Below are 25,739 nucleotides of genomic sequence, written 5' to 3'. Positions count from 1 at the left end.
AATCTGAAAACTCATTCTGTCCTGTTTCGGACTTTCTTTGTAGTTACTCTTGAAGTTGAGAGTGTTTGCTGCTCTTGGGGGTATCTTCAAACAAAACAAGGAAACCACACTGAGAAGGCCTCACTTAGAAGGAACAGAAAGGCAATCTAGTTTCCCTTTCACCCCCTGCTTAACTCTTTCCTGCTGAGAAGAAACAGTTCATCTCTCTGATGCAAGATTTGTTCTGGTTGCCAAATCCCAGTATCTTAGATCAAGTGGTACAGAGTGGCCTCTTAAAGCTGGAAAGACAGAAACCACGGTGGAATAAAAAAGAATGTCTATTTTCAGCAGTAGAAAGTAACTTTTTACTCCTAGAGGCAGAATGGGTGGAGAAAAATAAATAACTGAATAATTTTTAAAGTTTCAACATCAGAAGATAACAAGTGTAGGAAGAACAACTAGAATTTGAAGAGAAATGTACCCCAAACCCTGCCCTGCACAAGCATGTCTCTAGACATCTCATTACAAACAATAGACTCAGGGAATCATTCCTTCTATTATTATCTATATATCTTCTGGAATGAATGACATATTTAAGTGTTTGGGTCTCAAGAACTTTTTTCTACATCCATAGGAAATACATGGAGTTGAAAGATCAGCGAAGTTATAAATAAGTAGATTTGTTGCGGAGGAAAATAATTGCCAAGAATATCAACCAAACAAATCCATAAGCGGACACAGACACCAAACTGAAAAGTCTTGCCAAAAGCCCCAGTATTTTTACCCAAAGACTAATTACTAAATCATAGCCTCATTTTAAAATCCAAGAAAGCAGGAGATTAGACAGCCATTAAATGTCTTACCTCATAAATCGCTATGTTGGAGTTTTCATATGTAGCTGGAGTTAGACTCCCTGAAGAAAATGAGAGTCTTGGGGACCTCCCGCTTTGGACCTCTGAGGTAATCTGGAAGCTTACACTGGCACGACTTCCCCTCTGTGAGAGGATTAGGAAAGCAAAGTTAGGAACAAAATACTCACGATTTGGCACAGAGCTTATGTGAATTTTCTTTTTTATTCCTAAGAAAGTAACTATATGAGTTATCCCTATAAACATGAGATTGATTAACGTTCCCTATCCTTCTTAACTTTTTTTTTAGTTCAGGATTGGTGCCTTGTTTAACCACCATGAACCACCAAAAAATATAAAGGCTCTTCCATCTCCTAGAGAGGATTAGAATTATAGATGGGGGCAAGAAAGAAAGCCAGTCATAATTTAATCTGGGACCCTCACTTTACAGACAAAAAAGTAAGACCAAAAAAAGATGAAATAAGTTTCCTAATACCCTACAGAGAGTCAATTATTTAGTTACAGGAATTGTTGTTTATACAAATTTAACATTTTTTAAAAAATCAACAGCAGACCTAGGACAGCATCCCACCTTGCTGAGTGAGTCTCAGGAGTGGCTCTTTTTGTGATACTATCCAGAATGGCATCCTTCTATGTGCAGCTAAGATTAATGGCAGAGGGTATCCCAGAAAGCAATAATGGTAGAGAGGTAGCAGATCACATGCCTATATATAATTTATTAGTTTGATGCTTAAATAGGTCAAATCTCTCTTCCTTTATTTTTCACTTGCACACATAAGTCTGGTAGGAAAGGGCTGGGAACCGCACAGTTGAATGACAAGAGGAAGAGTTATCTGCAATCTGTGTTAACCTTTAAAATTGAACTTCTATATCTCCAGTTGAACCAGTAGACTTATTTCACATGGAGACATATAAATCAACAGGTTCCTCATATTCTCCATACCCACAAATGTGCCTTTCTTAGAATTATAGCAATCCAGAGCTAGTAGTTACATTTTGGTATTTTCTAGGACTGCCCCCATCCTCAACTCCAACATCCTTATTTTATAATTAGGAAACAAAGACCTACAGAGGTGCACAAGGACGGGGACAAGAATCATGGTATTATATTTTCTGGTCCTGTTGTCTTTCTACAACTACATTATGCTTTATTTTACTTTGCTTGCCAATAAAAAATAATCTTAAGTAATTCCCAATACTCTACCCCTTAAAAGTCTTTGATTAACTAAAGGTTACAGTTGAGTTAGCCCAGAGTTAAGCTTCTTCCATGAAGATTATCACGATCAAAGTTCCAAGACAGTGGTAAACTCTATCCAGTCCCCAATGTGCTGAAATCTCAACAGCTCAAAATTCAGACAAGATGTAAAACTTGACCCTTCACATAACCCTTGCAGCAACCTGAACTCTCCCCAACAGAGCAAGGTCTGGGAGGAATCTACTTCCCTTTCATTCTTTATTTTCATATCTCAGCAGGAGCACCTAGATTTGTATACTGAGATATAGACCTCTCCATGAAGGGCAAAGGAGAAACAAGAGAATTGCCAAAATCTACATACATTTAGACTTCAGCTTTATTTTCTTCCAAAAACTTCCTTTCCTAACCTGACTTCTCCTGACCTGCCAATTTTTCTAGACTGAATTAATTTTATGTTCACTAAGAGTTTACACTTTCAGACATTCCATTTGGATGGAATTCTTGGCTTGGCTTCTTGACTGATTAGGCACAGCCAGCTGCAAGTTTGTGACTACACAGCAATTAAGGAAAATGTATGCTTCCCCTGTCTTTTCCCATCAGAATCTCTGATACAAGCCAAATGCCAAAAGGGATCTGGAGGCCAAGAGCTATGTTCTTCTAGGGGTAATGCCATCCTTTTCCAACTGGGACAAAATAATAAAAATAAAATAAAACAAAATAATTAATTTAATTTTTTTTCATTTGCAAAAGAACATTCCCTACTATAAGGCTACCATTCCTTTATAGCAGTATACCAATTCCTTAGTAATAGCCCTGCTACTATTCATTTTTCTCACTCATATGGTAAAAAGTGATTATTTTTTATTCTCGTGTCAAAATTTATGCACAAGTGAAAAAAAATCTATCATGATGAGCAAGATTTTAAAACCCTAGGTACTTTGTTTACCTGAAGGTAGCACTACTCAGCTATTTATGGTAATTTTGTGAGTGCTGGTATGCTTTAGTCACCTAAATATGGTTTATGTCTCAGTACAAATGAGAGGAGGCATAGGTGGAGATCTTATAGACTACACTGAACTATTGCAAAACCTGTACAAAAAAAAAGGTTCAGTCAGTCTAAAATTGATCTATGTATATTATTTTGATACATTAGAGCTAAAACATCTAGGCAACTTATATGAACTGTCATTTTGACATGGATACCACCAAAGAAGTAGGGATTTTACAAATAGGTTAATTGCTTTTGACTGAAACTTTAGTATTTTTGCTACATTAGACAATAACTTCTAGTTATCTACTTTTACTACTGAACATCCATTTTTTGATAAAACGTCTTGTCACAAAAGTGAATACTTTTTTTATTAGTATTGGGTTATGTATTAGGACTGCTTCAGAGCTTGTACTTCAACATCTATGCTTTCTACTTCAGGCTGGAAATTTTATACAAGACATATTGAGTATGACAAATCCAGACAAATTCCACTACCATGAGTCCTAGGGTCCTTTGGTGGCTCCAAAAATGGAGACTAATATCAATAAGTTTTTATGCCACAAGGGTTGAGTGTAGCCTTCATCCACAGTGGCAGTTTTGGCTTTCAGTAATACATTTCCAGGAAGACAATATCAAACTTACAAAAAGATCTGATGATTTAAATAAATAAAAATTCTGATTATAATTGAGAATTAAATGAAACAGTTGAACAATTAATTTGACTACAACTGCTTAGGGTAGTACTATGTAAATCCATTCTCACCCAACTAACTAATTAAATATCTTTCAATTTCATATTCAGGAAAACAACCATTTTGGTCACTGAGATAACAATTAATTCTCCAACCTGGTACAGTTTTGTATGCCTCCTCTCATTTTTACTGCAAAACTTGTTCATATCAGTTGCCTAGACGTTTTAGCTCTGACATATTAAAATAATATACATAGCTCAATTTTGGACTGAATGAGCCTTTTATTTGTATAGGTTTTGCAATGGTCCAGTGTAGTCTATAAGATCTCCACCTATGCCTCCTCTCATTTGTACTGAGACATAAACCGTATTTGGATGACTAAAACATACCAACCCTCACAAAATTGCCATAAATAGCTGAGTAGTGCTACCTTCAGGTTAACAATGTACCTAGGGTTTTAAAATCTTGCATAGTAAGAGTAAATTCCACATGAAAACAATATAACATGTTTGTATACTCTTCCTACATCCACTACCATAATATAAATTACAGACTAGTGTCTTTACTCTGGTGACATATACTCGCACAAGGAAACACACTAGCTAGCTTTGACAGTACTCTTCCCCACATATTCTCTTCTCCAAGCTTCTGTTTATGCTGTTTCCTCTGCCTAGGACGCCTATGGGGTCAGACAGGTAATATAAAGAGGTGAAATATGTTGAGTATAAGTCAATGTAGAGTGGTGGGAATTGTATCAAACTGCAGAGTATGCCTTTTCCACAAAATGTAACTACTACTGAGTTATAGCCAATAGTCATGATGAGATCCAAGATTGACAGATATTCCAACTTTTAAAGAAAACTCAGAAATCCAAATTTTTATATGTAATTTTACAATTTCAAACTTCTGGCTAATTTTTTTAAATAAGTGTGAGGGTGAAACAAAAGTGGTTACCAGTTTGTGACCTGTGACTTAAACCCTATCCTTCCTTCGTTAAGACTCAGCTTTTGTGCTGAGTTTCTGAAAAGCCTCCCTCCACTTATCTGCCTACTCTGAAGTCCTACCACATTTCTAGTTTCTTTGTACATCATGGTATTGACTGTCTCACTTATGTGGTATGATTTGTCTCTCTAACTTATCTGTAATCCTCTTGAAATCTGGGACTATATGTCATCTTTCACAAAGCCTGGCCCCAGGGGTAGGACATAGTGGCAGGTCTTCAATGAAGATCACCAATTCTATTATAATCACAACCAGAGAAGATCTTTTGGTGCAATTCAACTCTCTTTCACTCATTGATTAATTCACCAAACTTTTACAAGCACCTACTATATTATAAGCATTATGTCAGGCTAACATTTAAAAAAATATATTGCTTCCCTTGAAGAACTAACCATCAAATATTGACTCCAAATATACAAAGAGCTACAAAAAGCAAAAGCTAAACTATAGCTCAAAGTGCACTGCATTTACTTCCACAACACTCTTCTAAGGCTGTACTATTTAATAAAAACGTAACATGAGGCCGGGCGCGGTGGCTCAAGCCTGTAATCCCAGCACTTTGGGAGGCCGAGGCGGGTGGATAACAAGGTCGAGAGATCGAGACCAACCTGGTCAACATGGCGAAACCCCGTCTCTACTAAAAATACTAAAGATTAGCTGGGCATGGTGGCGCGTGCCTATAATCCCAGCTACTCAGGAGGTTGAGGCAGGAGAATTGCCTGAACCCAGGAGGCGGAGGTTGCGGTGAGCCGAGATCGCGCCATCGCACTCCAGCCTGGGTAACAAGAGTGAAACTCCGTCTCAAAAAAAAAAAAAAAAATGTAACATGAACCATATATGTAATTTTAAGTTTTCTAGTAGTCGCAATTAATAAACAAAAAGAAACAGGTAAAATTAACTTTAATAATACACTTTAACTAGATATATCTAAAATATTTAATTTTGACATTTAATTAATATTTTTATTTTTCAAATATTTTTAAAATTAATATTTTACGTTTTTTACTGTCTTCTAAACCCACTGAGTATTTTACTCTTACAGCACATCATAATTCAGACTAGCCACATGTCAAGTGCTCAATATTACTGTGGCTTCTGGCTACCATATTGGACAGGGCAGCAAAAGAAGGTGATATCCTTACCTTACTGCCAAAGTGGGGATTGATAAACGTTACATCGTCCAAAGTCAGTAGAATTCTGTTGGGTCCTTTGATCAACTGGATTTTATTTATACGACGCCTAAAACAAACATGAAATCAGAGGGACTCAATGTTTTGGCAAAGCCAGGGTTAATTTCCCCTAAGACAGTACTTAAAGAATATATAAGGTAATTGGGAGTATAATCACACATGGTTCTTTACCATAGTACTCACAGGAAATGAATGAAGCAACCCTGGCCCTCACAACTTGCAATTGCAAAGACCAAAAGAAAAAAATTAAAATGCTCTTAAGAGGCATCAAAAGAGCAGTGTGAAGGCACTGCATCGAATGGTTTCTCAAACTAATAAAATGATGATCCCACATCAAGGGCACATTCAAAACATCTCTGAATATATTTAAGGAGCTCATCACCCTTTCTTATATGCCATAGTATTTATACTAATAATATCAGGGCCAAGAATTATTAATATCCATTTTATAGACAAAAACACATTAGAGAAACAAAACAAAATTGACCAAATTGGCATGAGATCCCCTAGCCTGAGGCAGAGCTGGGACTTGAATCCTTGCTCCTTGGCTGTGGGCCCAGATTTCTGCCCGTAAGACCACTTGTCTTGTAAAGTTGCATCTATGTGTTGCCAAAGCAACAGTTTGAAAAGTGGAAAAATTCAATCAGTTGGTTGCTTTGTCTACATGATTCCAAACAAGTAGGCTGACTGAGTTTTCTTCTTTTACTGAATTGCTCTCTTGTCTGAGCATTACAGACACAGTTTAAAACTGATTCTCTCTAAACATGCCCATTAATTTGCAGTGAATGTAATTATTTTCTGCAAATCAATTAATAGACACATAGGAGTTTATGATGTCTACTCACACAGTCAGGTAGGTCTGACTGGGCAACTTGAAGACCTGGAGGGAACCTTGATTAGTCGGTACACTTGTTTTGTTGTTTTGTCTTGGGGGCTCTGACAGCTACAGTTTGGCTTCGCTTTTTCTGTAACCCCATAATGGTTACTATGCGGAATGTATTAAAGCCAGGAGCCATGGTGGAGAAAACAACCACTGAATCAAAATGCTTTGTCAAGTTGCTCTAAGGAGAAGTTTACGATGTCCCTGTAACTTTAAGTATCAGCAACTCAGTTTTTTCTCAGTGATTCCACTGGTTTGTAAATAAACAATGTGTTTGTAACTGGTTTGTAAATAAACAATTAATGTGTTTCTAATTGTCTGCCAACAAATATGTCCCTTATCACTGTGGGAGCTGCTGCTCTGCAGTGAAAATTAAAAGAGCCCTGTAGTGGATTATTGGTTAGAGCACATGAATCTTTTGACAAAGTAAAACATTACTCCCTAACTTACCTGTTTCATATGTGTGGCAAATTGTCTTAAAACAGGCACACCTGTACAAATAATCATGCTACAGAATACACTGTAGTAGAAAGCAAACTGGACTCCAAATCCAGAGACTTGGGGTGCAGTGCAGATTCTGTCATTAATTAGCCAGCTCCAAGTGACCTTGGATAAATAATTTAGCCTCTTCATGGCTCAGTGTCCTCATCTATCTAGCAGAATAATAGCCCTTGCATTACACACTTTAAGGAGTTGTTTTGAAAATCAAATCTGATAATGTATGTGAAAGTGCTCTGAAAAGCATGAAGCACTACGAAAGTATCAGGGCTCATTATTATCATTATCATCATTAGTATAACAAAGCATGGGAGAGCTTCATAGAAAGGCAATGCAATCTGGTTCTGGAGGAGTAGGAAGAAAGGAAGAGTTCAAAGGATCCTTTGTTTTGAGGTGGTTGCGTTCTTTGCATCTTTCTTTCTGAAAAAAAAAAAAACCTTAAACAATCAAAACATACAAAAAAGAAAGGAACAGAGAGTTACTCTCCTGCAAGTAATCACCATCTATTACAGAATCTCATCAGCCGCTCAGCTCTTCTGATTGCAGCCGTGGTGGGCAAAGAGAGGGAGAAAGGCAGCAAAGAGGGGGCATCTTTTGTGCTTTGTTAGCTGAAGAACCAAGGACCAAGGGAGTCTGGGAAATGATGTACCTCTTTCCCATCTCTCCGTTTTCTGTGACCACTTGAAGTATGAATTGTCTCAAACTCATTTTCCTCTCCAATTATTTTCTTCGCTAATCATGTCCCTCTCCAATCGTTTTCCTCTCCAATCTCTGCCCTTCAGCCCACAGGCTTCAAACAAACCCTTCCCCACTGTGTTTTTTTTCTTTTTTCCTTCCTTTTCCAACAAGTGCACACTAGGCTCCCTCGAAGCCCAAAGAATCGGTCCGTATAGTGGGAAAGGCCAGTGAGAACTGTCATTTGGGGGTTGACAAGTAACATAAACAACTGAACGACTCCATTTTCCACATTGCCATGGGATGTTTTAGCGTTAGGTAGTCTGTTACTCCTCACATCTCTCTAGAGAGGAAAGCTTTTGGATTGGATAGAGTTTCTTTTTGCTAAGAATCTAATGATGTTAATGAAATACTTTATTATTTGGCAGCAGCTACGTTAAAGGTATTAAATTTCTGTTCTTATCAGGAATATGTCACATTTACAGAAATCAAAAGAAAAACTTCCTTTCAACTGGTGTCTTTATCAAGTGTGTTTTAACAATTTATAAGCTATCTACCATTTTGTGTGGCTTTATCAAATTTCTAATACTGGAGCAATTGGATAATAGAAGTTTTTCACAGCTATGCCAACATTTTAAACACTAAGAGTAACACCTGTTATGGTTTTGATCCAGTATTTCACAGACTTATTAAAATATTAGAGCCGGAAGGACTGTTAAACATCATCTAATCCAATTTCTTCATTGTGCAAATGAGAAAATTCTGGCCAAGAAAGGTTAAGTGGTTTGCCCATGATCACACAGCAATTTAATACACTATAGAATTTCTTTCTTAGAACTCACCAAAATAGCCTCACTCCATTCCCTACCAATCCATGCCATATTGTTGTCAGGACCACCCTTACTAAGAGGTGACAAAGATGTGGGAAAGTGGGATAATTACAATGTATTTCATTTTTCACTTTCCTCCAATTGTTCTAGTGTGGAAAGGGTCCAAATGCTAAAATGCAAGGTTTATAAGAAAGAGGTGTCATGTTAAGCCATCTTCAGTCACTTTTCCCTGATTGTGAAATAACTCATTGGATTATTTAGTCATTTACTAAGGGATCTGAGGGAGGAAGACAAAACTTGATAACAATAAACATGTTGATGATTAGACAGGATAACTTTTGTCCAAGCAAGCAAGATGGTAGAAATCTGGAATGTGATACCCTGGACAAAAGGCTTGAGTATCAAAGTGAACATCCTGGGCTTCCAACAATCAACAGGAGAGTTCCTTGTGCCTGAAAAGGGGTTCAGATTTTACCATTTATTGAGTGCCTCCTACGAGCCACATGCAGTTCTAGGTGCATTACTTACTTTAGTTTACTTAATCCCTATTATAATCCTATAAATTCATACCATTATTCCTAGAGCTTGGATTCTAGCAAAGTCTGCCCAATTCTTGGAATTCATTAAAATATCTCAACTCCATTCCCTATCCTCACACATCATCTGGGCAAGGGGATGGTTATAGGAGACTCTGCTAGCGGGAAAGAGAACAAAGATAGGGAGTAGACTGGCCCTGAAGTACTAGTTCTCTTATTTCACCATTGTGTTCAGGGCCAAATTTATTCACCGGCAACAACATTAACAACACAGCTGAGGAAGTTATTCTTGGCATCATGAAAACACTTCACTTTAAATGGGGCCTGTAGGAATGGTAAACTACTATGGAAAAAAGAAAATCAGTGGGTCATGTAATGAGGCAATTGTACTGAAACGACTTCCTGGAAATCAATATTAACAAGGCTATTATGGGCTTGTATTTTTTATATACAAAAAGAACAAAAAATGTACCTTATAAAGTAAGCAAATCCATTAATAGACAGCAGGGCTATAAGCAAAGTAAGGCAGACCATCATGGCAAAGGCAGGGTCGATGCCTGCAGAGAGCGAGAGGAAGAGGAAGAATGGCATTATCAGAGAGAGGCAGTAAATAAAGGGCACCACAGAGTGACTCCTCATGCTTTCTGGTGACTCTAAAATCAAGCCACATCTACCTAACCTAATTCCATTTTATCTCAGCACAGTCTGTCTTGTTGACTTTATGGACACAGAAAGCAATTTTACTGTTCTGAAACAAAACCACTCACCATTGTGACAATAACAAATCACATGAATTAAGGCTGACCAGAGTGTTTCTTTGGAGGAAAACGTCCACGAATGGAAAATTTTGAGTACCTTAATTTAAGTTGGACAGCAATAGAGTTCTTAAGAATAAATATGTTATCTTACCTGTGAAGGGTAAGTACTATGTTGCCTTCATAAAATAAAAGGCCTTTTTAATTCACCTGAGTCCATAGACCTTGTAAGTTGTAGATGAAAAACATAGTACTTCTCCTTCAAGGTGGGGGTAAGTCTGGTTTTGATAATTAGTGTTTTCATCTGAATGTAAATTAGCTTCGATAAAATCTAAATATTTGGATAGATTAATAAGATTTTTGAGAGAAATATTATGTGAGTGAAGACGTAGTTGGGCATATCATGCTAAAGCAAAATAGAAATCAAAGCCCCTTTCAAATAGATTCATTTGGTTTTAAAAGAGATACAATGTAAAAGGTATACAATTGCATAATAATAATATGGGTCCTTCCAAAGTTCCCCTCTGGCTTTCAGAGATTTGACAAAGTTTCCCCTCTTCCACAAGCTAGAGGAGTTCCATGAGTCAATCAAACTGTAAGTATTTACTGGATGCCTACCGTGTTGGGCAGCATAAGAATTATTAGCTATGGTCCCTACCCTTAAGGAGCAATATATTTGGGAGTGGGGGTGAAGACACAATCAGTACACAAGAAACAATTGAAAAGCAATTTTGTGCTAAGCTGTGAGGTATAGACTTTTATTTCAATGGGAGTTTAGAGAGGAGAGAGTATAGGTATGATATTTCTGTGGTGGGACCTGATTGGCAAGATTAGGAAACATGAAGGGATGGATAGGTGGCCTTAAAAGCAGGAGAAACGATCATAGATCATAGCCTACAAAAGAGCAAGAAGAAGGCAAATGTCTTCCTCTTTTTAGAGTAACCTCTTTGGGAAAGAGTGAGATTTATTTTTAAAAGAGTAGTGGGGAGGCTTTTAAATTGTGGATGATAATTCAAGGCTGAAAAGTACCTCTCATTGTTCTTATTTTAAATTAACTAAATAGAGTGCCAGAAATGTGTCTGTCACCCTAATGCAAATGACTGATTTTATGAGTGTTTCAATATTAAAATATGCCTTCTCCTAAAGAGGTTCCCTTGTAACCCAAGCTGAGCCACATTGACTACTAGTGATTTTCCATTCCTTACCTCCATGGCAGATCTTCCCTTCTGCAAACCAGCATTTTGCATCTGCTCTAGGGGGCCTGCCACCAGGGAAGTGAATAGGGGTTCCTCCGAAACGTAGCAGCTCCGTTTCCATGTCCACTGTGTAGGTGCTATGGAGTTCCCATTCTTTCCAGTTGGTGTCCAGGATTACATATTCTGAAATGCCATTTCCATTTGAATCTGTCCTGATCAACTGGTTGAATCCATAGAACTGCATGTTTCTGGAATGCTGAACCAGGCTGGCAGCACCAGCCTGTCCATTTTCTTTCATAGCATTATTCATGGCTTTTGCGATAAAGTAAATTGAATTGTAGATGGTTCCAAACAACGGTGAAACCTATTTTTAAAAATTACAATTATCTTGAGCCCTGGTCACCCTAGAGCGATCTCAGAGTATATTCCAAGCCTGTGTTCATTACTATGGGCTGCACGTTTGAGTGGAGTGGAGCTATGAAGACCCAGAGGAAAAAAATTGTTTCTAAGGACTTGCTTGGTTTCTCCCCTGAATTTTTCTGTTTTTCTCCCCCAGGCTGTCACATCTTTAAAGATATCAAATATGACAAGTTTATGAGCAAACCAAGTCATACACAATATATTTTTATGCTCCTAAACTAAGAAAATGATTTAGAATTATAAAGGGCATTTAAGAAAACAAGTATAGAATAGACAAAAGGAGTTCAAAGGAAATATACCAGGTTAATTACTGGTGCATTGTGCATGGTAAAATCATTTTGATGGCACTACTAGAGTGGTAGGTGTGTGTGGAGAGACTGTAAATAATGCGTCTCCACAGTCCATGTCTGTATCCTGTCTTAGCTCAAAATGGCTATTTTTCTAGACACACGCTCCCCAGAGAAAGCAAACATTAGAATTCACTTTTAAATACATACTTACACATACACACTCACAGGTATGCACACGCAGACATCCACCCTGACACATATGCACCCAACTATCTAGAGCCAAAAGTTTCTAGAGTATAGAGAATGTGATTTTTAATCAGAAAACCTATTGGTATACAAAGTGCCAAAGCTCCAACAGGAAGCCACTGTAAAACAGTAAGACTGCTAGGGTGGATAGCATAATTATGCGTGCTAAATAAATATGGTAAAAGCAACAATGTTCTTGTACACTACACCAGAAGTACTTGCTTATTAACCTTGTAGGTTTATTTTTGGAACAAATCTTGTATCTTTTTTCCAAAAAGGTAGAGAGGATGAGCAAACAATTCCTCCCTTCTCTGTACCTCCCCCCACCTGGCCCCTCACACACGCGGCCATGGCTTCATGGTTTTCCATGTCACTTCACTTCTAGGGTGGAGTTCAAGAAAGCTATGGTCATGCCATTTTACTGAGCATCAGGGAAAGCTGATACTTGTTACTTTGGTTTCACAAGGTCTAGAAAGCTAAGCTCCTGTAACAACCTTCATGTGAAAAAAAAAGGCTTAAAACTGAGTGAATCATTTTTTGTTGGAAATAGAAGTCAAGATGCAGAGAGGTGTAGCAGCTAGCTGGACACTGCCATGTCTTGTAAATGTAGAGTGGGGGTTTTCAACTCCAGCTGCACATTAGAATTACCTGAAGAGTGTCAAAAATAGCAGTGCCAAACCCAACCAAGACCAACAAAAAGAGGTGCATTTAGTTTGAGATCCCAGCAATCCGCATTATTAAAAGCTCCCCATAGATTCTAATACTCATGCATGGTTTTAAGACATCAGTAGAGAAGAAGGTATCCTGTCCTATAATTAGTGCCCAATGCCAGAATGTTTGAGAAAGTCACTTATCACCTTTCTCTGTGCTTCAGTTTCTTCCTCTGTGAAATGAGAATACAGAATCATAATGTCTAAACCTTATAAGTCATCTTGTCTATGTAACTTTATAGGTAGAAAGGGAGATGCAGAGAAGTTACATGACCTGTCGAGTTCACCGACCTGAGCATAAAATAAGGAGTAAAATCCAAATCTCCTGTTTCTTGGTCTAGCATTCTTGATTGAAATATATGTCCCCTGTGGTCCATTCTGGATCTGAGCTCCTGTGGAAATTCCTAACACTTGGTCTATTCCAGGGGCCAAATTTAGCTTGTAGACACTTTTATAGCCTGTATAAGGGTTCTCCTTCATCTCGCTGACCTCTCTCTTCATGTTGAAGTGCCCCACAGCTCAGTCCTTGGTCCTCTTCTCTGTGCACACTAAGTTCCTTGGTGATCTCTTTTGTTCACATGGCTTTAAGTACTATATAAATCTATCCCATAACTCTCAGATTTATACTTCCAATTCAGCCCTCTATCCTAAATTCTGGAATTGTATAGGCAATGGCCTACTTTTATATCTCTACTGGGATGTTAAAAATTAACATATCCAATGTTGAACTCATGATCTTCAACCCAAATCCTTCTGAACCATCTACAATGTCTCAGTCTATGTTAATAGCTACTCCATTCTTCTAGTTGTTCAGGCCAAAAACCTTGCCCCCCATAACAGAGCTAACTACTAGCAGAGCAGAAATCAATACCTCAGTCTCCAGAGAGTTTTATTTCAATGATCTTTCTTCATCACCCTGTCTCAAGATGTACTCTGTAGAAATAGATCATGAGTGGATGACACGTGCTGCCAAGGTATCCACACTTAGTTACCTAGCACACGCTGAGCTCCCTTAAGAGGTTTTCATTATTTCCCCTCCTGACATTCTCAGATGTTCCATATGATTGTCTTTGGAATTTCTGCAGGACCCTGAGTGTTTTCTGGGGGCTTTGGTAGGTTATGACAGTAAGTGAAGGATGGAAAGTGGAGTATAAAATCAATACAAGTAAAACAAATAAGTGAAAAAAAAAAAAAAAAAACAGGGCAGCAAGCTCCTAAAAGCAGACAGAATGCTAGTGTTCTATTTTGAAAGGCACAGAACCTTCTGGGAAAGAAACTGCATCTACCTGCAGCCAAAAGTGAAGATTTAAACTCGAAAACAACACTCCCACCTCTGAGTTGATCCAGCACACTGGGTTTTCAGCTGGCCAGGCTGTCCTGGCCTTTGTGCTCTCAGATTGACCCATTGGAGCTGACTGACAGAAACTCCCCAAGATGACAGAAACCTGAAGGCTGTTCTTCAGGATTATCTCGCCTAGACAACACATGTACTCACAGCCATAAAAGTATGGTAGAGACGAAAAGAGCATAGCTATAGCAACAGCATTCACTTGCAAAAGAGGGGCTGTCACAATAGCCCACTGTCACTTCCAGGACTTAGAGTGTACTGTAATTGGTTTGAGTTCCTGTTTCACCCATTGTGCCCTCAGCAAAGGGAACGACCTCTTCCCATACGTGGAGGGCACAATCTGTTAGCATCACTCACAAAAAGTCTCTAGTTGCACTTGCCACAAATAATGAGAAAGAGAAAAGGTAAAGGTTGGAACACAGGAAGAAGAGGCATTCTCTACAGGCCTCTATCCCAGCTTCTCACTACTGCTCCAAAAAGGTAAGACAGAATTGGCAGAAACTTCTGTCAGACAGGTGACCTTGTTGACATCACAGTCCAAAATGGTGAGACCACTGATGACTAAGCCCATTGTTTTTACCTACCGTATAGACCTGAACCTGAAAGAATGAATTATGAATGATAATTAAAACGTATCACTGATTTTTATTCTGTGACTTTAGATAGTTCTACCCTAGGCTTTCAAAGTTTTTATCCAAGAGAATAAAGTCTGGATCAGGAGCAGTAGTATCTGAATTTGTTCAGTATAATGGTTCATGCTGCTGTTAAGTTGACTATCATCAGTTCAGATTTACTGTGTCTGAGAAGACACAAACCTGGCTCCCAAATAATTTTGTGCTCACAAGTGTACATTAAAACGTGCCCAGCTTGAAAAGCCATCACTTAAAGGACAAAATGGCAACATCAATTTTGAACAAAAAGTCAGGCACCGGCACAAATCAAGAAACCAAAGGGTAATTGAATTCTTGGTATTAAAGGTAGTACCTCCAACAATGCATGATCTCAACCCTTGGGCTTAGTCAAGAGATGGATAACAGACCAATGTATTTGATTTGAGGCACACAAACACAATACCCTTATTTTGTGCAGAATGGGGTAGAACAATCTTCGCCACTGTGAGCTGCAGACCACCTTTGCTAATAGCCTTGTTTGGTGCGCCCCATTCTAGAATGTTCCCGTCCTAACCATATCTGCTGCAGCCTAGCATCTGCCTGCCAGGTACCCATATTTAGGGCAATGCAAAACAATAGCTATAAGGAGCATAAGGTCCCCAAGCTTGCTAAGAAATCCAGCGGATTTCCTTTGCTTAATCAAATAAGGGTACATTTGGAAAAATGTGCAAAATGTATGTTCCAGCCATTATACATTTGTGGCCAATGGAATTTAACTGAAAACAAGCATTGCGTATACAATGAAAAGGAAGAATCCAGGTGTCAAACCCTAATTCAGAAGTCTAATGTGTGCCAAAATATAAAGGTACAAAGTTATAATTCTTGCCCAATAATCCTGAGACCATATGAAGATGTTCATCACTGGTGTCCCCACCCCTTGAGTCTCTCTGTTCTGATTTATTATTCTCTTTTCACAGGTCCTCATAAGGGCCTAGTACCTCCTACATTACAGGAAAACAATAAATCTATTTGAATCAAATTATTAGTCACTTAGCAATTTTACTTTGCTTGAGTAAACATTGGCATTAGATATTATTAGCACAGTGGAATAAAACACAACAAGCCTAATGTGTGGTTAAATTGTCAGGTTCTTGTGGCAGACTTGGACTGAAATCCCAGCTTTACTACTTGCCGGCTGTATGACCTTGAGCAAGTTACCTTGAGCCTTAGTTTTCTCAACCATAAAATGCAGATATCAGTATCTAATTTGTAGGCTTCATCTGAGGATTCCATTGGATCATTTATGTTAACTACCTGGTACAGAGTAAACACTGAATATACAACAGCAGCTATTGTTTGCATTTCAGAAGAGGAGTGCAGGGCTCTGGTAACACCATCTTGGAAGTACAGTGTTCAAGTCCCTCGTCCTAGTCTTGAACTGCTGACCAAGAAGTACGAGAGTCCCAATTTTAGATCCAATTTCCTTAGCACCTAAAATGGAAAATCTGTTCTCCTTCATTTGGGGAAATATCTCTTTTCTATTTTAATCTCTATTATTACCCCTGCAGAGTGCCTGACCCACAATAATAATAACAATAACAAGTTTAATAATAATAATAACGGCTAACATTTGTTAAGCGGTTATCAAGTTCCAGGCAAATGATTTAGTGTGTTAATTTATTTAATCCTTACAAGAACCCTGTTAGGTAGGTACTATTGTTATTTTCAATTTTTAAAATGAGGAAAAGAAGACATGGAGAGCTTAAGTAAACTTATGGCAATCTGCCTTCAAAGCCCACGCTCTTAACCTTTATATTACATCTGAGCTTTATAAACAGTTACTAACTTAATTAATAGGCTTTGGTAAACCCTTTTGTGACTTAGTTTTTCTTCAAGACTTTTCAGATTTCCTGATTAAAGATAATGCAATCAAGATCTTTTTTTTTTTTTTTTTTACTTCACTCTCTTTCTCCTCTCAAACATCACTCTCAAAGAGAACAAGGAAGAGGAACACTAAATCTCCATAGGTAATGGTATTAGGAAACATCTGTAACCCTGTACCATGGAATCTGAAAATGAAAAGTTGCTACAAACATGGCAACTAATTTAGCCAAGTCGAGAACAGTCAAAACTAAGTGCCTGCAGAGGGAATTACTGATAAGCAACAAGTCAATGTGCCCCGTAAGAATCCTGGAAAATCTTAGTGATTACAACCACCATGTACTGTAGAAGTGAGGGTGAAGCCAAACACTAAAAGAGGGAGAGCTCTTTGAATGTTAAGGAACAGGTAGACATGTCCCAAACCCACCTCTCCCTAGGAGGAACAGATGTCTATAGGAAACAGATTACATTGATTCAGAGCAGCTCCAGAGCTGGGATACTAGACAAAAGGGAAGTTGGAAATGAAGTGGAGCACAAAAAGCGATGATGACGTTAAAGTCTTCATGCTTAACGGTGAGAATCCCAGTCTCCTTCTCCCAACATTGCTTCTGGAATACTGACACCTATGATTATGACTACCAAGAAGATTATAAGACTCTTCTCTGAAGAAAAAGACTAGCTCAAGAGCCAATGCCTACAGATATTAACCAAAAGAGACAAACAAAAATAACTGGTTAGCTAATTGCCCTATACTGAAGCCCACTTGTCAACATACCCATCATGAACATAAACCTTCAAATCTGCAGACATCTATGGAAAACCTCCAACATGAAAGTGCAACATGAAAAATTAGGAACTGTAGAAAAAACAGAGATGAAATAGAGAACAGAAGAAAACTTCAAAAAAACTATAATGAATACCTCAGGGTAATAGGAAAAATACTATATTGATAAAACAGAACCAGAATGCTATTAAAATAATCAAACAAGAATGAACTATTGGAAATTAAAAATATAACCAAATCATTCTTAAGAATTAATAAAAGTGGGCCAGACATGGCAGCTCATGCCTATAATCCCAGCACTTTGGGAGGCCAAGGCAGGAGGATCACCTGAGGTCAAGAGATCAAGACCATCCTGGTCAACATGTTGAAACCCCGACTCTACTAAAAATACAAAAATTAGCTGGGCATGGTGACACGTGCCTGTAATCCCAGCTACTTGGGAGGCTGAGGGAGGAGAATTGCTTGAACCCAGGAGGCAGAGGTTGCGGTGAGCCGAGATCGTGCCACTGCACTCCAGCCTGGGTAACAAGAGCGAAACTCTGTCTCAAAAAAAAAAAAAAAAAGGAAAAATAAAAGAATTAGTCAAAGTGTTAGAACACAAAGATGAGAAACTCTCCCAGGAAGGAAAACTAAAAACAAAAATATGGACCATGTAAGATAAATAATAAGGCAATTAAAAGATCAACCCAGGAAATCTTATATACAATATATTGTATAATATTTCCAGAGAGAAGAAGGACAATGTTGTTGAAGAAATTATCAGATAAACAATAGAAGAAAATTTCTCAAAGGAATCAGCTTCTAGATTGAAAGCCTCCACCAATACAGCATATTATTTGTCAGAGATTCATGTATCATCATGAAATTTCATAGCGTCAGAAATAAAGAGAACATCTTAAAAGTTTCTGAGGGCATAAAGAGGAATGAAAATAGGTTGTATCAAAAGATTAGGAATAAGAATAACATTAGTGTTCTCAACATCAACAGTGGAAATTGGAAGACAATGTGCCATGTCTTCAAAGTACTGAGGGAAAATGATTTCTACCCTAGATTTATGTACTCATTCATAATATCAATCAGTAGTGAAGATGAAATAATGACTTTTTTGACATGCAAAATCTCAAAAATGTACCTCCTGTAAAAGCTACTACAAGATGTGCTCCACAAAAATGACAAATTAAACCAAGAAAACAGATCATAAGATTCATAAAACAGTAGACCCTGCACAGAAGAGAAAGAAAGAGACTTTTAAGAATGACGAAAATAGAGAACTAGCATAATATTTATATTTGTGCAGCAGCCTTAGGGGGCAACATGTTTAGATGGGAATGAGAAAACAGAGAGCCCCAGGAAAAAAAAGAATGAAATTGATAAAGGATTTAACAGGCTTTACTATGTATAAAATTGTTTTGAGGGGATTTTACAGCCGTATCAAAAAGTGTGGAAAGACTTAGACATTCAAATTAAGGTACCAAATTAAAAAATAAAACAATAACCCCAGTAAAAATCAAAAGTTACATGTGACAAGAATTACAACCATAGCATATCACGTGGATCAGTAATAAATGATATTTATGTAGGTACTACGTTAAAAATACTAAATATAGATTTAACTAAAAATTGTGATATACGCATATATAATAGGAATGTGGCAAATAATGCTCAAAATTGATTAATCAAGAGTCACCAGTAGCAGCACAGCATTTAGGAACACACAAGTAAATACCAGCATAAAGAGCTTTAAAAAATGAAAGTGGTTGCTTCTGACGAAGGGAAGAAGGAAGGTCTTACGGGCTGCTTTGTTATTGATATAAACCTTTTAGCATTTCTTGACTTTTAAAACTATGTGTAAGTATCACTTTCATAGCTTTCTGTTCATTTCATTTTTTACTTGTTAAAGAAACAATGGTATAAATTAAAAGATGTTGCAAACCACTGCTATAGACAATGTTCCTTATATATATAAATTTCTGTTGGAAAGTTATTGGGCAAAGGAGAAATATTGCCATCTTGTTAATGCATTTGCTTAACCATATATTATCTGTCTCTCTCACTAAAAATTAAGGTCTATAAGGGTGGCAACAAGTGATGTGCTAGCAAATGTTTGAAAACAGCTGTATAAAAGGGGGAAAAGCTCTCATTTGTAGCATTTGTCCATTTCTTTGGTGTAACTACTACTATCATGCCTGATTTCAAGCTACCAATTGATGTCACTGAATGCAGAGCTGGGAAAAGATGCACAGAATCAGATTTTCTGGACTGGCTCTAACATACCATTGCTAGAAACCCTGTCCATCTTGCTTAGTGTTCAACACAGTGCCTAGCACAACACAGGTGCTCAATAAATAGTTGTTGACCTGTTCATCAAATAGGGAAAAAATAACAGAAGCCCAGGGATAGACAAATATCAAACCACATAATTTGATCTAAGAATATACCATTCATAATTTTGAAAGCTGGAAATACTGAGAGCCTCTCTGCCAGTAGTCATAAAACTTCAGTAGAGTAGGAAGCTAAAGTCAGATTGTAACTTAGATGCCAGGCCATCACCAATCAATAAGGTTATCCTAATCTCAAAGGAGAAAAAGTGGAAAGGTAACTGTGAGCCAGGCACTCTGATAGTCACTTTTTACATGTTACTTTGTTCAATTTTCATGGTAGTTCTAGAAGATATAGCTCACTAACACATTTTACACGTGGAGAAACTGAGACTCAAATATCTACATAACTTGCCCAAGGGCACACAGCTAGTAAAAGTGAGAGCTGGGATGTAAACCCACGCTTATCTAACACCTTATCATATGCAGTTTCTGCTATACCGGCTACCTTCTAAAGTACCTTTGAACAAGATAATTTAGGGAAAGTGGGGGTTTTGTTTATCAGAGACAGGAACATAATTATCTCATCCTTTTATCATTCTTCAGTTATGAAGGTCCAGACTGAGCACATACGAAGTGAGGGGAACAAATGCATCCAAACAGGCTTTTTCAGAAGCTCTGTGTTCTTTGTTGTAGCTCTTCTCTCTATTTCCTTGTTTAAAGCAGAGTGCAGGCTGCCTAGCAACCAAGCTAATGGCATCTTTTTTTTGCCTTAATTACCTTATGTTTTCCACAAGCTCAAAGGGATTGACGCAAATATCAAGAGAAGGTCTGAGTTTTTATGTGAAAATACCTGTTCATATATATATGTGTGTGTGTGTGTGTGTGTGAACAACACACATACACATACATACATGTGCACACATATACCCTCTCCTTCCTTTGATCCTTTGATTAAAATAGAAAAATTACTTCCATTGTATATATGTGATGCCATATCACTGGCTAAAAAGTACAAAAATTCACCATCTGGTTGCTTGCCTGTAAACACATCAAACAACTGGTTTGACTAACAATTCTGAGCAATTTGAGGAGTTCTTGCAGTTCTTGACTAAACTGACCAGTTGTTTTTAGCTGTGTGTGTGTGTGTGTGTGTGTGTGTGCGTGCGCGCATGCATGCATGCGTGTGTGTCTCGTAAAAGGGAGTAATACTTACTATAAACTTATCAGTAACAATAAAGTCCAAATCTAGTATTGTTAATATCTCCGTTATTAATTTTTTTATTAGAACAAGAATCAGCAAAATCTTTGCTATTACTCCTCCAGGCAGAAAGATACATAAACCTAAGTTTCATTTGAATCACTATTCAGACAGAGAAGCAGCCCACAGGATAAAGAAATAAAGGACCGATGAAAAAGAATATGAATATCAGACACAATCAACTGCCTACCTAACAGCCTTCTTTCTTGCTAACAGAATCTCAATTTTGTTCACATTTTGCCAGCAGCTATATATTTTGTTCACATTTTTCAATCATGGTGGTCACATTCCTTCTTCTAGGTTATTGGTTTAGACATGGGCATAGGACAGAAACGTGACAAAGAAAGTATGGGAAGAATTCTGCTTGGTGAGATTCTGAGAAAAATTTCTTCAGTCTTAAAAAGAGACACAAGAGAAAGACAGTCTCTACTTTCACCTCTGGACATTTCTACCTGTATGTGATGTCTGGAACTGTGGCAGCCACCTTGGGACCATAAGAGGAACCGGCTCATTAGGGCAAGCTTAGCATGCTGTAGCTTGTAAAGTGGAAAAATGAAAATAACCGGGTTCGTTGATTACATTATTGACTGCTGAATTAACCAACCCTGGGGCCCTCCTATCTTCAAATTTTGAAAAAGAATTATTATGTAAACCATTTTGTATTGAGCTATTACTTACAGCCAGAAGCAATATGACTAATACAGTATTCTAGCAAATGCCAGAGTTTTAAACTTATGTACATGATGTTCTAAGTACTTTTGAAAATGCCTGCTTTCTATATCTGATCTCCAGTGCAGAGAAATCTCCCTTTGTATTTTTTCCAATCTAAATGGCTTCTTTTGCCTCCCCATCTTCCTCTCATATTCCTTGTCTTCATTTTATTCTTCCTGTTTGTTTTTTTCTTTGTTTTCCTTTCTTTTCTCTACTTTCTTATCTTCCTTACTCCTTTTTCTTTCTCTAAGCCTTCAGTGGCTATGATTGGAATCTGAAATATGTCTATACACACATTTATGTACACATATATAAATACTATGTCTTGTATAGCAGAAGGGAGATCTTCTCCCCCATTCCAACTGGCCTGCCTTCACCCACTTACTCATTCCTCCCCACAAAGGAGAAGTTATTTAATCTGGCTGGTTAGTTTGGAAGGAGAACTAAGATTGTATAGCTCAGCCCCTCCTGTCTTCTTTCTTTTGGGAGCAGACTACCTAAAGGAAGCATATGCTCTGCTGTTCTTCTCCAGACTATACATTTTACAAAAGGCCTGCTCTCATGGGGCAGGACTGCAGTGGTCCAGCAATGCGATTGACTAGATGGAGAAGTTTGTTGAATCCTTGGGTTCAGTATTGGGAAGTTCAAATGCTTACAGGTAGAAGCCACATTGTCCAATACCAGTGTTATCAATAATAAAAGTAACAGTTTCTTATATACTAGCTCTTTTGCCTAATTGTTAAATTGGTTCAGACCTTACATCACAAACAGGGCTTCTTTTCATTAGGCTCCCTTGAGCAGCACCAGTATATATTAAAGTTTTGTTTTTCTGTTCTTAAATGTATTTATTCTCCCTGACTATATAATGTCATCGTGGGCTGCTTAAAGATTAAAAAAAAAAAAAAAAAAAAAAAAAAACTCCAACAATGTGCCTTTGTTTTACAAATGTTTTCAGCAAACTAAAGATGTTTTTAATTTGTCAGTGGTTGCCTGCCATTGATTGGGTTTCTTATGGAATTGAAATTTGGTATGAAAGTAATTTACCATGCTGATGTTTTAGGTTCTCAGCTTATGATAACTCACTAATGTGCACTTACTTGATCGAACTCCAACTTCTCAGGAATTTCACCTCTTACTGCTGCCTCTGTAAAGGCTTGATAGAAGGTTTTTTCTTGGGACTCCACTGTAATGGTCAACACTGCATCATAGGCTTCCCGGAGCTTTGGGTTGTTCCTTAGGACCTGGTAGGGGGTGTGCTTATAAGGTAAACTGTAGAGCAGGGCATCATAGGGAACAAAGACGTAGGTTCCATCAGTCATTTTCAGATCATGAGCACATTCCAAGAGATGCATCTGAGTCTCTCCCCCAATCAAAGCTGAATGCATACACATGATGATTACTGAAACCAACAAAGCAAGGAGGTTACGGCAGCAATCTGTTAGTAAAATATAGTACCAAAAACTACAGATAGGAAAAATAAATGTGTTCTAACCAATTTGTAAATGGTTTCTTCTGGCTCTAAGATAAGCAAGATGTTGTCCTGAGCTGAGGCTGAGGAATGTTCATGGACTCTGGATTAGGGATAGTGACAAGAGAGACACGCCCACAGGCTGCAGAGCCTAATACTAGACAGGAACAAGAACCAGCATAATAAATAGGAAATAGCATAAAAAGAGGTTTTAAGGTGGGAAAAATTAGCTTTACATCCTAACACCACCAGTTTTAACTGTGTATCCTTTGTTAAATTATTTAACCTCTAGCTGTCTTGTCCATAAAATGGAGGCAACAATACGTACTTACGGAGGGGTAGTGATGATTGAAGAAAGGAGACAAGTCATCTACTTAGTACCTAGCACATAATAAATAGTGGCTACTATACACCTAAGAATTAGAAGAGAAAGTAATAAGAGAGGATGGGAGATGTTACCACAGCCTCTATTGCTTTTTATTGTCCATCTCCTATACACATGTACTCTAACAGATTTTAACCAACTGTTCTCATCCTTACCAAGGTCATTATAGACAATGAATAGCACTAACTCACTCACCTCTAAATGTTACTGCAAGTTGAGTACTCCCTATACAAACTATTTAGGACCAGAAGTGTTTCAGCTTTCAGACTTTTCCTTTATTTGGGGTATTAAGTATAATATTTGCATTATACTTACCTGTTGAACATGCCTAATCCAAAAATCTGAAACACTTCAATGAGTATTTCCTTTGAGTGCCATGTTGGTGCTCAGAAGTGTTCAATTTTGGAACATTATTTCAGATTTGCAGATTAAGGATATACTGTCTGTAGTATTATGGGTGAGAAGTTGAACTTTTTAAAATCTAACTTCCCTGTAATTGGAATTACTATGCATTCAATTTAATTCTTCCTAGACTTATGAAATTATGTTATTTGGCAAGGTTATGCTAGAATGGAGTGGATTCAAGGGGACCACGGTTGAAAAATGGCAGCTAGATCATGAGACTGAAAGTCTTATATCCAATTTTGCCCTTGGCATGCTAAATAAGTTTAGTTTAAGCCCACTTGTGCTTCAGTGCTCACATCTTTAAAATTTAGATTCCAATGAATTTTACAGGTACATTGAGTAGTTTAATTAGATAATGCCTGGCAAGTATTCTGAGCTCCTTGAAGAAAGGCAAAGACTCTATTGCTACTGGTAAATATTAATTATACATGTTTACACTGAACCTTTAATCTCAGAAACTTAAGTGTGCTTAACTACATTCAATGACTTGTCTTTGGCATTTTACATATTGTTTCAACTATTTTCAAACACCATTTTTACACTTGCTAAGCACCCTAAAGAGTTTCCCTTTGAGATAGAGCTGATATGTTTCTTTTTTAAAGTGTAACTAATAACTTACAAAGTTGATTTAAACATACCATATACATAAGCACACACCACAGCATAACATGAGTTTTCAAATGACCATTAGTAACTCCTTTAAAATAATTACAATAAGGGGTGCTGCGTGTATTCCGATGTTCACACTTTTTTTAGAATTCTTGAAGGATATCTTTGGAGGCTAGTTCATGAGCCACACAAGGAATTCAGCCTCACTTGTTTATAATCACACATTGTATAATGGGAAAATGGAGTGCCAGAGAGGTTTGACAATGCAAGAGTTGGATTTAGAGAAAGTAGAACTGAAGACCTCTCACTGTCTACCTTTGGCTGCAACATTAAAAATAAATTAGTTTGGTCAAATTAGTTTAGTCACAGGTCCATTGAGTCGGGGGAAATGAGTTTAGTCAGGGGTTTCAGTTGACCAGTTTGTCCAACTGTATCCTCGTCAAGTAGATCAGTATTAGCATCTCTCTTCTGCAAATCAAAGATTGAATGATTTCTTCAAGGTTATTCAACAATGATACAATTTGATTGAATTTACTTAAAGGGATATTAAAGTGACTTTACTGCATGGAAAATGTTCAATAGAAATAGTGTTTGGTGCTGATTGCAATGCAGCAAATACTTTAACATATATTACATGTAGTAGATGCTATTATGATGTGCCATCAAGATACACACTTCAGTACTGAAGCACTCATTCCACTCGCTGCTGGATGTGTTAGCAGCTGATAGCTGATTTTTCTCTGAGAGTTGATCTCAGCTAAGGAAAGGCACCTCTCTCAAGGTTACATCCTCTCAGTAGTGTGCTGGGGTTCACTTTTGCTGGTTTAATTTTCGGAGATTTTGTGAGCCAGTTAACATCATATTATTAGCTTGATATTGACCATTGTGGGAATTATTACACTATGGAAATCAGCAAACACTACAAATCAGAAATTTTTTCCCTCTAAATATCTGACTGTTAAACAATTATTATTACACACTGTGCCCCTTTCCATGGGTGAGAC

The 25,739-nt window shown here is 37.6% G+C and overlaps 1 protein-coding gene across 1 annotated transcript in view; it reads right to left on the bottom strand.

Annotated features, from left to right (window-relative positions):
• GUCY2F (guanylate cyclase 2F, retinal) overlaps positions 1–25,739 on the bottom strand; it is a 97,439-nt gene that overhangs the window by 57,902 nt on the left and 13,798 nt on the right. Inside the window, exons 3-7 of the mRNA XM_003935862.2 lie at positions 22,966–23,267; positions 11,298–11,652; positions 9,810–9,894; positions 5,871–5,967; positions 843–974 (exon numbers count right to left, since the gene is read on the bottom strand). Of these exons, the coding sequence (XP_003935911.1) occupies positions 843–974; positions 5,871–5,967; positions 9,810–9,894; positions 11,298–11,652; positions 22,966–23,267 (971 nt within the window). The remainder of the gene's footprint in view (positions 1–842; positions 975–5,870; positions 5,968–9,809; positions 9,895–11,297; positions 11,653–22,965; positions 23,268–25,739) is intronic.

The sequence above is a fragment of the Saimiri boliviensis genome, chromosome X (assembly GCF_048565385.1).
Source record: "Saimiri boliviensis isolate mSaiBol1 chromosome X, mSaiBol1.pri, whole genome shotgun sequence".
Taxonomy (NCBI): Eukaryota; Metazoa; Chordata; class Mammalia; order Primates; family Cebidae; genus Saimiri; species Saimiri boliviensis.
Note: the sequence above shows the minus strand (reverse complement) of the source record. Positions and strands in the feature narration are given on the sequence as shown.